The sequence below is a fragment of the Oryzias latipes genome, chromosome 5, assembly GCF_053564925.1.
Source record: "Oryzias latipes strain Hd-rR chromosome 5, Olatipes_Hd-rR_3.1".
NCBI classification, from domain to species: domain Eukaryota; kingdom Metazoa; phylum Chordata; class Actinopteri; order Beloniformes; family Adrianichthyidae; genus Oryzias; species Oryzias latipes.
This window is the reverse complement of record NC_136241.1, coordinates 15097752-15111014: the sequence shown is the minus strand read 5'-3', so window position 1 is coordinate 15111014 and position 13263 is coordinate 15097752. Positions and strand designations below refer to the sequence as shown.

The 13263-nt window shown below is 40.7% G+C and overlaps 1 protein-coding gene across 13 annotated transcripts in view; it reads left to right on the top strand.

Annotated features, from left to right (window-relative positions):
• tead3b (TEA domain family member 3 b) overlaps positions 1-13263 on the top strand; it is a 32738-nt gene that overhangs the window by 6428 nt on the left and 13047 nt on the right. For all 13 annotated transcript variants that reach the window (XM_078947191.1, XM_023954938.2, XM_023954939.2 and 10 more), the window contains exon 3: positions 5084-5335. In XM_078947191.1, coding sequence (XP_078803317.1) covers positions 5212-5335 — 124 coding nt within the window. In that variant the 5' untranslated portion in view covers positions 5084-5211. The remainder of the gene's footprint in view (positions 1-5083; positions 5336-13263) is intronic.

Genomic DNA, 13263 nt, shown 5'->3' with positions numbered 1-13263 from the left:
ACTTTGCTTGTTTTTCAGCATAAGCTTTAAACTGCAGACTAAAAAGTAACCTTCTCCGAGTTCTGGTGGTACTAGCACTGCTGTCTTGGCAGAGTGGGCTCTCATGGCTCTCATGGTGGGATGTTTAGTCTCTGGTAAAATGTACTTTTATGATCCATCCTGTTTTGTCTAAACGCTCTGCTGGTTCAACACTTTTCCCTGTGTGGACTGTGATCTCTTCAGTTCTCATGCATAAGTAGAAAACCATCTGGAAGGTCCATTTGAGAGGACCAGGATGACTTCATGTTCAGTGGAAGATAACGTTTAGGAATAGCAGGAAAGCTTCCAAACATTTGCCAGCTCTGCCTCTTCTGGGCTTTATTATTAATTCTTTGTTATCACAACTTATGTGTCTTTAAAAAGATTTCTTCATACTGTGTTGTTCTTCAACCCCCCCGGGATGTTTTAGATGTAGGCCACAGAGGGAAAAAGAGGCACGAAAATCTGTCGGTGCATGAAAGCTCTCTGTTAAGAAGAAGGTAACCATCTGGTCAGAATGGACGTGGAGCCAGAGCAGAGATGAAGCCGTTCCTGAACACAACGTGTTCGCTCTGTTCAGATCTAGAAAAATAGAAGAAGAAACACATTCTGGAGCATGAATGGTGCTGTGTAGCGCATAACTTTTCAGCATTATTTACATTCCTGCTGCACATTGGAATCCTGTAGCATGGTAGTCTCTGAGGAACATGGCTTCACTCCCAGAAAGTGGGAGGTGAGGTGTGTCATTGATTTTTTTTTTTTTTTCCTTCTTTTTTCCTTTTTTTGTGTCAAACGTGAGAACTGTGTGTTGTTCAGCCAGAAAACCCTCAAGGAAACTCTTACATTAAACTTAACCAGTTGCGACAGATTGATTGTTTTATTGTATTGCTTGTGGAGCATTGGAAAAAAGAAATTTCCTTAAATGAATTACACTGCTGTTTTCCATCAATCTTTTGTTTATCGTTCAGGTTTTTAGGCTAGGTTTAACAACTTGATAGAGTAGCCCTTCAGCTAATGTTCTGTTTTTCAGCATTTGTGGCATAAATTAAGTAGTCAAATATGTATTATTAATATTATTGAAATAATTAAAACTTTATTTATAACTATGATGCTCCTAAAGACCCACTCCAATCATCTTTTGATTTACTGTAAAAGTGACTATGCTGTTTTTAGCCAAAATCAAAGAAACCTGTCGTTTTTTCAAGACATAGTTTCTGCAGAGCGGCAGTATTTCATCAGAAATGTCCCCCTGAGTTGTGGGCGGGCATTTGGCGTGGAGTGAGCCTTCTTTTATTTCCCATCATCCATCTTTTTACACTCTGTCCCGCTAGCTTACAGCCCCTCACAAGCCCTGGTGTAACATTACTTGAGCAACAAAAACGGCGAGCAATATTGCAGCTATCCAGCCGTACAGTTTGGACAAGGAGAACAAAGACGTACATGGATCGAGTTGTCTGCAAGTGGGTGCATCACAGCTTGTGACATTGTAGCTTCTACGTCTCAACTACGAGCTTTTTACGAGGCCATTTTTTCATCTGCTCTTGATTTACAATGAATTCAATAAAGAAATACTCAGAAATGCAGTTTAAGCTTCATTTTCTTTATATTTGTTCTCCATGTTTAGAAAAATGTCATGTTAAAAACACCAAAAATGCGATTTTTATCAGGGTGGGTCTTTAGATGCTGAATTGAGTTTCACAGCCTTTAAAGTGCAGATTTTGGAACTTCATTATGTAGCACTTAAAGAACAAATGAGCTTTTTACATCTTACCCTTCTTCAAAATGTAAATAAATACATCAACTTTAAGGGATTACATCATTATCAGCCAAACTCCACAGCTCTATTTGAGGATGCACTGAAAACTGACTCCAGTGACGGTGCCCTCTGAACTCTGACCGCCATGAGGCGCTTCACTGCTGATGTTGCATTCCAGCTGGAACAATACCACTGTTTTCCAAACTCCAAAGTGGACTCCTAAATTGGACACCCTCCCTCCCTCCTCTCCACCAAATGCCCCTCGCCCCTCTTAACCCATACCCCGCCAAACTTTCTGCTCTTCAACCAACCCCCTCCTCCTGTAACACGCATCCCCTGGTCTCCTGCCCTTATTTGGGATGAGACATTCTAAGCGCTGGGTCGAGGGGAGGGAGGGTGCCGAGTTGACACAAGGGGAGGCAGGAGGAGAAACAGTGAGCGCTCGCAGCCCTTTCTTAATAAGGACATGTCTGGAATTCAGGGCCCTCTCACACTGCAGCGGCTGTCCTCTGCAGCTCCTCACGCTCAAGCAGTCAGAGCTCCACGGATGTCGTCAGATCTCCTGCTGATGCACTCGGCTCTGGTGGCTGCTCCATCCAGCTCATGATCTAGAGGGTTTTTTTGTGTTTTATCACCTCTTGTTGGAGATCAATATTAAAATAACCACCTGTGCCTTCCTTATAACACCACCAGTCTCTGGTGACTCTGTGCTTTTATAGTTGATCTTTTGGTTCAGTTGTCTTTTTTTAACCACAGACTCTGTAATTAACATGTTCTTTATCAGTCATTTGTGAACTATTAAAATTAAATGTTCTGCTTTTAGGATTATTCCATTTTTGTTGAAATCAGTTTTACATGTTTAGCTGAATTTTTTTTTTCACTTTTTAAAGTCTAAGAAAATCCAAAATTGTGCACTTATATGACATGATAAACGGACACAGATTTTTAAAAAATATATTGTTTGTAGAAAACTTTATTATTGACTAACGTTCAAATATTTCAAATAAAAAAGCAAATTTAAGCCTAATTCAATATGTCTTTGTTACCGTGTACTCTGTCTTTTACTTTTATCCTATCCTTGTCGTGACGATACAGAATTTACATCGTAAATGTTCAGGATCAAACCCACGGCTAGCTGTTGTCATGTGCGATTTGACTCATCTGCAGCGGTCTGGCCGTGTGATGAAGAGTGAGATGGATCAGTTGAGCTGCCAACGAGTGCTCACTTACAGTGTTGAGTTTTGACACGGACCCTGTTGCAAAGGGACCACCATAACCAGGACCCTCTCTGCTAAAATTAGCAGCCCGGCTCGTGGATGTTCATCAGTCTGTGGTTTGGGCTCAGCCGCTGCCATAAATTTCACGTTGTGTGTCGTGTTTGGTTAAATGTCAGGTCAGTGTTACAGCCGCCTGCTTGTCTTTGATCTTTTGTAACTCCTTTAAACTGATGATGGGAACTGAATGAGCACCACTAATCTGTCATCTCTGCTTTAAGCCGTGGATGTTGCAATGCCAGTAATTACAAAAAAGGGAGATAGAAATAAGACAGAGAGGGAGCCTGGGCTTACATGCAATACAATTTACGTTTTTCATCATTATTTTTCTTTGTTTTATTTGCTAAACCTCAGAAATAATCACTTCTCTATCTGTCATTTGTCTACAAATGTAAGGGATTTACAAGGCTAAATGTCATAACATGTTTAACACTGTTTTTAAAAATCCAAATGGTAATTTCTTTTATTTTATTTGAAGCAATTTTCTCAAAAGATGACTAATTTTCCCTTTTGCTCTCTGGATGTATCAATTTACCTCATTTTCCTAAACGCTGAAGTAGAAAGACCAACATCCCGGCAGGATCATTTTCTTCATTTACTCCCATTGCAAAAACAATGCAGTGCTGAAAAGGCAGCTTGAAAAATACTTAAGATCTTTGCATGCAGTCAGCCATAAGCCGACCACATTGGGACGCAGTTCCCAGACCGCAAGAATTCTTTGAGGCCAGAACTGATTAGTGGGGTCTTTAAACTCTGTTTTATGGAATATCTTGAATTCATTTGGGTACTTTGGAGAAATCAAATCAGGAAAATAATGACAATAATCACAGTTTGCATTGTTTACTCATGCAAATATACTGACCTCAACAAATACAATGTCAAAGTAACGACCTTATGTTTTTCCTTTCCTTTGAAGCAACATGAATGGTAACTAAACTAAAACAGTTTGAGGGCATTTGGATTAGACATGCATGTTATTACCAAGTTAGAGTTCTTTGTTTGAGAGGATTTGTAGTGTTTCATAAATAAAAACATGAAGGTAAAGTTTGTCTTTCTGCTGATCTGTTTGTCTGCTGGTTTTTAAAAGTCAGTATATTCTTATTCTGGAAAAGTTTGCAGCTTAAACAATGTTATGCTATGTTCACACCTGGCATGTTTCGGTGTTTAGCCCATGGTGTTCACACTGGATGAGCAAGGAGGGGCTTCATCTTTATTTTCTTTTACAACAGTTTACTAGCGCATGTACCTACAGTTGGAAGAGGCTTGGTGCGAAATGTTGAAGCGGTGCAAATCTCGTGAATCTCGCTCCAGGTTTTTTTGTTCACAGCACTATTCCGACTGGTGTTATATGATTCCAGACGGGCAAAAACCACAATTATTAATTTCTCCTCCACGATCAATTTACAAATGTTTTGCACATCCATGAATAAACAGGAACGCAAGCATATGTAACTACCAAATCCGAGTCCCTGATTGGTCAATGTTTGACCTGGTTTAACTTTCAACACGCGCGTTTTAAAAATGTGTGTAGTGAGAGTTTTGAACATGGAAACCCAAAACTTGCATATGCGCATGTTTACATAGACTTTTCATGGGATGTGGCAGCTTGAGTGTGTTTTGGCGAGGGTGGTGTTAACATAGCTTCAGCGTAGCTGAGCTCACGATTTCCAGAAGGACCATTACGTTGGAGAACTATAAGTGCAGCAACTTGAAATGATGGTTGTTATTTTTTTAGGCCTAGTTGTGCTTTCTCACTACAGTAACATGTTGGTCATCACGTGGCTCTTTGTGCGTTAAGCTGATGTTAGAAAATCATTTAAATAACTTTCTTATCACTAAAAGAGTGAGCACGGCTTTAGTGCTTACTGGGGCCTTCCTTTAACAGGTATTTGTGACCAAAAAAGAGTGAAATTCTGCAACTTAGATTTTTTTTTTTTTTATCATGCAACTTCCTTTTCATGTTGTAAACACATCCAGAAATGTTATCCTTCTTTAAGGAGAAATGAAAAACATCTGTCCTGCTTTGTTTCTGTAGATCTCCAGATACTTTGACATTGGGGCTCAGGGTTGGGCCCAGGGGGAGCCGCCACCATTGCGTCCAACGAGTGGAGTGCCAACGGAAGCCCAGAAGATGGGCTGGACGGGGACAACGAAGACAAGGCCATGGATGGGGACGCAGAGGGGGTTTGGAGCCCAGATATCGAGCAGAGCTTCCAGGAGGCCCTTGCCATCTACCCTCCATGTGGTAGGAGGAAAATCATACTGTCCGACGAGGGAAAGATGTACGGTGAGTGGAACTGCTACAACAATGTTAGCATCAACAATTTAAAAGACGAGTACCGGCAGAAATGCAGAAAATCACAGCAAACTTTTGGTTTTTTTCTTTTTTTGGGGTTAAAACTTCAGACTGTGCTGTACCCAAAAGAAATAAGCACAAAACGTTTCTCTTTCATTCTTATGCCACAGCTCCACACATAGCTCTGCCTAACAGGTCTGTACTTGCTGTGCTGTGACCCAAGGGCAGGTTCTTCCAGTCACACCAGCACTCTCCGTGATTTACACCTGTCTGTTTCTTCACTTTGCCTCAGTCAGTGAGAATTTTATGCCTGTTTTTTGTTTTGTTTTTCTTGTTAAAGCTCTCAGTCTTACTTTTTTATGGATTTGTTTGACACCGCCGTATTGTTTTTCACCACGTCGGTGTCACTGGGAGAGCTCTAACTAGAGCTGCCTGGTTGAAGCTGGTGGTTGATAAAGTGCTGTTTGATGCAGGATGACCTGATTATATTAGCAATCATTAGCGCCGCATGAAACAAAAGCGCAGGAACACAAGCATCTTGTTGGAATGCTCTTCGGCGGGAGATTCTGAGGATCCATGTGGTTTTAGTCCAGTTGTGTTGTTTCCTGCAGCATGTTCATTAAATTGCAGGTGTGGAGCGCTTCATGCGCTGAAAAACTCCAGATGGAAATATTGGCATTGCTTAGGTAGAATTTCTAATATCCAGGTGTAGGGAGTTGGACGCATTTGTCTTTCATTATTTTGATCTCACTTTCCCATTCCCGCTGTGGAGACGGAGCTGTCGTCAGTAGATTTTCCATTTCAGGTTGAAAAAGACTTTTGTAGAACAGCCATGGTGGGTTTTTATTTTGGTGTTTTTCTTGGCACTGCCAACAAAATGCTGTTTTTAACAAAGTTACTGTTTTTACATCATAGCTCAATTGCTGTTTTGTAAGCTGTTTTTTTCCCCGTTAATTACAAACTACCACGTCTCTAATGTGTTGGGGAGGGGGGTGTCTTTTTTTACTAACCATGGCTGTAGTGGAACCATCCCACCTAAATTTAATGGACTTTATATTTTTTTAGGTTGGTTTTAAGGTAGAATTTCTAATCAAATGATCACAAAAATTTAATTTTTTGACGAACCAATTTAAAGTTTGGTTTGTCTACAGATTTTGATCATTAGCACCAATGTTTACCATATTTAGCACAGATTTTGGTATTTAGTTGGGTCCTCTTCCTCTGCTGTTCAACCGCTGCAGCTCTAGACGGTGACCTGCATCGTCACAGCTGTGGTGAGGCTGGTCCCCGCCTGTGTTGCTGCCCTCGGCTGGCTATGCAGCTATTCACAGAGATGGAGGTCTCAAATATTAGCCTTTCCAACAACCAACATTTTGTTTTCGTGCTCAACTTATTTCCCATTGTCCATCCCCTTTAGTTAAGGGGTGAGAGGAGTGAACATGGTGGGGGGTTGTGTGCAGGTCTGGGTAGGCGGCTCTATTTTAATTTCCATACTCGTTTTTATATAAGTTATTTTGTTTTGTCTTAATGTACAGCACTTTGTGTTGTGTTTTTATAGTAAAAGTGCTATATAAATAAAGTTTGATTTGATTTGGAAAAAAAAATAAAACTCCAATTAATCAGTTGCTAATGCAAACGTGATTTTCCAAGAAAAAAATATTAAATGATGGTGATTGGAGATTTTTATTATTCTCAAAGGTAAACAATAAATGAGACATGTTAACACTAGCTGTGTTTCCTTTACACGTAGGTGCAAAACTTGTAATGAAATTCTAGAAAAATTGAAAAAACACAATTTTGCAACTATACTGGAGCTGTGGATCCAAGAATTTTACACGACACGCTCAGCAAAGCTTCTTCTTTTCCTTTAGGCTTTTCTCTTCAGGGGTTGCCACAGCGACTTAGCTTTCTCCATCTAACCCTGCCGTCTGCATCCTCTACTCTGACACCAGCTACCTTCATATCTTTGTTCTCTGCATCCATAAACCTCCTCTTTGGTCTTCATCTAGACCTCTTGCCTGGCAGTTCTACTGCAGTAAACTAAACTTTATGCTATTTAATAAGTGTGGTTTGCAGGAGGGCTGTTTTTCGGAATAAGATTGATCAATTTTTGTTTGTTTTCTTCTATTATGAGTGATGCACAGGGCCATATTGATACACATAACATTGTACAAATATCTCAAATAGTAAAAATTATATTTTCAGGAGTAAACTTATCCCTTATATTGTGTTTGGGTCAAAACTGACTTATTTTCAAAACAGGTTAGTTTTGACCCAAGCAAAATATAAGGTTTAAATATAAACATTTGACAAAATCTGTGAATAAATCCAGACATCCATTACTGGGTGATTTTCTTTTTTTTGTCATGGTTGCAGTTTTTCTTATGAGAGTGGAGGGACACACACAGCCCGTCCCCTTAGCAACAAACTGTCAGGACCCCTTTTAGAGCTTGTTTTTTTTTCCTCGGGCATTAAACACCCTCTCAATTTACAATAAGTCATCTGAGGCTGAGCTATCGGAGCCAAGGCATGCCCCAGAAGAGGTTCTCTCACAAGGTGATTACCTCAGACCTCCAAAAGCCGCCCTGACGTGAGTTTAGGGGAATGTTAACGATTTCCCTGCATGTAATGCTGTCTACCTTGCAGTCTCAGACTCCCAGTGGCCTCCAAAAGCAGACAAGTCGGTGCTCCCTTTGGGAATTCCAATTTTTCCTTCCAAGATTTTTTTATGTCGTTTTTTTGTCTCGGATCGGAAACAAATTTCCATGCACCGGTGTATTGCATTTTAAATGTATGATCTCTCTGCCACAAGTCTGTCTGGACTGTTGTGGGATTTATACTCCCTTAGATTTACATCAAGCCCAGAATGATATAGAGAAATGATCTCCTCTTTTTATCATAATTGCAAAAAATAAAAATAAAAAGCTAGTCATATTTATAAAGTCATATAGAAAAAATATGATAAGAAATTCTAGGTTTGTATGTGTATCAGCCCTAAAACAGTAAACATTTCCCAGCAGTTTAGTTTCCAGAGAACCAACCAGTAACTTTATCACTATATAATAACTATTGCCTGTTTCTATAGTCACAAATGGCACTGCATGTTTGTGTACCCCAACTGAGTATGACAACTGTTGTCAAGACGCTCAGTAGGAGAGGAATTTTCCTAGCATCACAACACTTCCAAACAAACATGTAAGAAAGACACGAGTGCATGTTGTCATCCCTGGATTTCTGTAGACCACTTAAGTGGGCCGCAGAAGAATGAATTCTCTCTTTTTAATTCATACCATTATTATGGTTTGTTTAACTCAACATTTGTTTTATTTTTAGCTGTTTTTTGCTGCTGGAGCCACTTTGCCTTGAATGACATACTTAACATACCAGCCCATTTAAAAATACAGAGGTTTGATTATATAAGGTCACATCCTCCTGAGTCTGTATTCATATTTACGGACCATTAGCAATGTCATAGATCTAGTAAATGTCCCAGTTACAGATTACACACATGATTCTCATGTTAAATGTTAGCAGTTTGATTTAACAGGTATTAGTTTGTGCTAAAAATATATAGAGTTGAATCAAAAATTTGTTTTGACACTGGTTGTTGTTTTGTAACTAAATTACTATGATTGCAGATAGTTTGATTCAAAAACAGAAGGGTTTACATCGGAAGACTACTTGAAACATTTGTTCACAGTTATGGTACATACTTGAAACGCTTTACAGCCTGAGCTCAGAGGAAGCAGATGAAAAAAAAAAGTCGCCTGTCTTGTTTCGCTTTGGGGCTGTGCTGACATGTTGTTCACCTGCGTCTCTTGGCTCCAACAGGTGTGTCAGAGCAACAGTGCACAGCGTTTTCTCTCTCTGCCCCGCAGCTGTCAGGACTGTAAAGCGCTCCGGTTCTGAAAAAGGCAGGACGACTTAAGAGCTAGAGCGAGGCTTGTGCCTGTTCTGACCTTCAGGGATCACATTTGAACCGGCAGCTTGAGTGCATGAGCGCAGTTGTGAGGGAAACGTGCTTGCGTGCAAGTACGTTAGCCTGGTTGTGCATTAGAGGGAGCTGAGCGGCCCATGTGATGACTGAGCAGGCCTGGTGATTCCCTGTCAGCCCCCTCGCTGAGATGTTAGGAATGTTTTTAGTCATGGCTGAGCAGCATGTTAGCAATTCAGGATTACCTGAAAAGTTATGCCGAGAGAGGAGGGAGGAGAATACGTGAGATGGGGAGGGAAGGGTAGGAGATGTGGAAATGAAGAGAGATTAACTTTTTAGTTTACTATCTTTGTGTGGAAGTGGAATTTTCCAGTGGTCGTGTTGTTAAAAAAGAAAAAAAAAAAGATGGGTGTGTAAAGAAGAGGTTAAGAATGGCAGCCTGAAGCGATCTAAACGAGTGTTGAGCAATCAACAAGGGAGTCGTGAGGGGTTCAAAAGCCGTAAAAAGATGGAGAGCACAAACGTTTGATTTCGCAGGACGTTCGACGTTGTGCCTAGCAGTAAAACCTCCAACATGTGCCTCCTCTTTGTGTGCACCTGTCATAAGTCCCTGCTGTGCAGCCCAGCGATCCACCCAGCTGTGTGTAATTGTGAGAGGCTCATTCCAGTCGCAACTGCTATAAAACTTTTAACTTTCTTGTAAAAGTTCAAGGAAATAACTCATTTATTATCTATCTCTAAAAGAGATGAACAAAAAAAACAACCGTCTGTGTAACCGGTCGAGCTGGGTTTTTAGAAAGCCAAACCAGGAAGCATTTATGATTACCGGCTAAATGTGTAACTGCATTTCATTCAACAGCAGAGATCTAGAACATTCTATTTTTCCATTTTATTCTTTTTTTTTTATTATAATCTTTTAGCCTTTTTTCTTTTAGCTTTTCAGCTTCTCTGTTAATATTTTTAAAGGATTTGCGGTAATACATTTTTTTTCTTTTTCTTTTTAAGTGTTGCTAAAAATCATCTACAGACAACCTAATAGGCTGCATGGTGACACAGTGGTTAGCGCTCTTGCCTCACAGCAAGAAGACCCCTGGTTCACGGGACCTGAAACAGAACATTCATCTATCACCTTTCTATGTAGCATGTTCTCCCCGTGCATGCGAGGGTTTTCTCCGGGGTCTCCGGCTTCCTCCCACAGTCCAAAAACATGCTTCACAGGTTAATTGGTTACTCTAAATTGTTCATAGGTGTGAATGCGAGTGTACATGGTTGTGTGATTGTGACCCTGCGACAGACTGGCGACCTGTCCGGGGTGTCCCCTGCCATCACCCTGGAAGTGGCCGGGATAGGCTCCAGCAGCCCTGTTACTCCAAAAGAAAAAAGATATTAGAAGATGAGACAAACTAATTTCTAACAAATTATAAAAAATAATGGAAACTTGCTGTTTTTGCAACTCCCTACTAATCCACATTAAAGTCCCACTCAGATCATTTTCAAAGCCAGTCGTCTTAAATGTGATTTTGACATTTTTAGCCAAAATAAAAATAAAATCCGTGTCATTTTCTAGGACATAGTTTCTGCAGAGCAGCAGTGTTTCATTAGAAATTGTGGGGGACAACAGTGTATGTATCCAGCCGCACAGTTTTGGCCAGATGCCAGCTTGGACGAGTAAAACAAAGAAGTACCGGTACATGGATCTAGTCATCTATAAGGGAATGCATCACAATAGAGCGAAACTGGTGGCTTGCCGTAGTTGCTTCCACGTCACATCTAAAATCATTTTCTAACAACCTTTTTTTTTGTCTGCTCCTGATTTATAACAATTCAAATTCTCAAACGCATTTTTAAGCTGAATTTTTTTTTTTATGTCCTCAATTACGAGAAAAATGCCACAAGAAGATGTTAAAAGCACCAAAAACAATCTTTAACTTTGCTCACTTTACTAAAGCAGTTTCTCAATCACAACTGTGAATCACTTAAACAAATACCAAACAATTAATAGTTGCTGTACTAACAAGACGAGTTGAGCAAAATGTGACCTAAGAACACATTTATAGAACTTCATCATTCCAAAGGGAAGTGAAGTAGATCTTTGATTGCTGCTCATAAATACATCATAGATTTAAAGTAACAAAATTGGGTTAAGTCATTTCCAGAAACGTAATGTTTTAAAACAACAGATTAAAGTGGGATTCGCTCAAGTTCTCCCAGATATATCTTGTATATTTTTGATATCTGCCCTAACTGCTATGATTATTAAATATTAATTCATGATCAAAGCTGGGTGAATTTCCTGGTAAAAGCATTTTGTTCTTTGCTAAAGTGATTGTGGCAGTCCAGTGCATCCCCCTTTCTGCTCCCCCAGTGAGGAGATTGATGGTGACAGTTGTGTGTGGGGGATGAACTGGTCGAACTGTATTGTTCTTCCTCTGCTGTCCTGTTAGGATGTTCGGCAGCAGGTGCCGTCGTCCGTTGCCTGCTGGGGCACAGTGCAGGGCTGTTTTGGGAAAAGGGCTCCCTTACAGCCAGGTGGCAGTTGTTGGCAGAGACGGTCATGGTTTTGTGAGTCGAGGCTCAGTTAAGTGCCCCCCCCCCCCCCCCCTATTTTTCCCTCCTCCATTACTGGTGACCCCCTGCCCAACCTTGTGGCCTTCACCCCATGCATAACCCCTGTTTCTCCCAGAGCTGGAAGCCCCGTGTGAGCATGTGCGTGCTCACCCTAGCCCTGGCTGTGTTTGCAGGCCCAATAAGACTGCCTAGCACAGATGTGACAGGCTCACAGGAATGCTAGGAATGCGGAGGCGCTGGAGCGGGTGTGTCCATCCTTGGCCCAGGGCAGAAAGGGAGGAGCTACCTCAGTATCGGCAGACAGCTCAGCTCAGCTCAGCTCTGCTCTGCTGGCTGACTGCCGAAGTGACTGGTTGAAGAGCAAGCTTGCTGAAGATGGCCTGCAGTACTTTTATGGTAATTGCACTAACCAGGGCCTTTTGAAAGCCAAGCAGAGTGCATAAAAAAAAAAAAACTCGAACCTCCTGTCATTATGTGTCTGGAAAGCTGTTAAACCTCCGCCGGCTTGCAGCCTACTACGTGTCTCAACTGTGTGTGTTTAAGAGTCTTGACCAGATTTGTCAGTGTAAATTCTGTCAGCAGGTCCAGTGTGTGTTATTTATAATGAAACGGTCTCTTTTTTCAGCCGCAGAAACCCAGAGGCGTGACTTGGCACTGTATAAAAAAACGAACAAAAACTTGTTGGGCTTCCTTTGCTTTAGGACCTTGCAACGGTGCCTCATAGACTTGTCATAAACCAAAAAATGTCTCGAAAGTTGTTGCAGGTTACTGAACAAGGTTATTCTTATTAAACATCATATCAAGACAGCTTCAGAATACCTGAAATAGACGCCTAATCTCCGCACAACTTGTTTGTGCAGAATTTCGAGTGTGGCTGTTATACCACAAAAACATGACTCTTTTACCTAAGCATTCTTTCTTAAGTAGTCTTCAGGCTCATGTGCGGGGACTATCTGGGATTGAGAAATGAGCGTATCAAACTTTTAGGATACCCTCTAATTTCTGACTAAAGCAAAAATGTCCTATAGGAAAAAGTTATGGTGTGATATTCCCAAACGCATTTGTCTTCTAACCTCTTAGGGAGCCGTTTTCTAGACAATTGTAAATGGCAAGACTACCACCTGCTGTTCATCTGAGGAAACTGCCAAATGTTATCAATGCATGCATCCATGTTTTATGCACTTTCTCCTGATCAGGGTCACAGCCCAATCCTGCTGGCTTTCCATACAGGGGTGGTACACTCTGGATAAATCATTGGACACAGTTTATCAATGTTTGTGAAGACTCCTTTAGAGTAACGCACAGATGCAAATTAACAAGATGTTTAGATATTTGATTAGTGAAGACAAGTTACTATTAGGAATCTTTATTAAGTACATTACTTTTTTTTCCAGAAAACTGATAAATTAAAAAAATA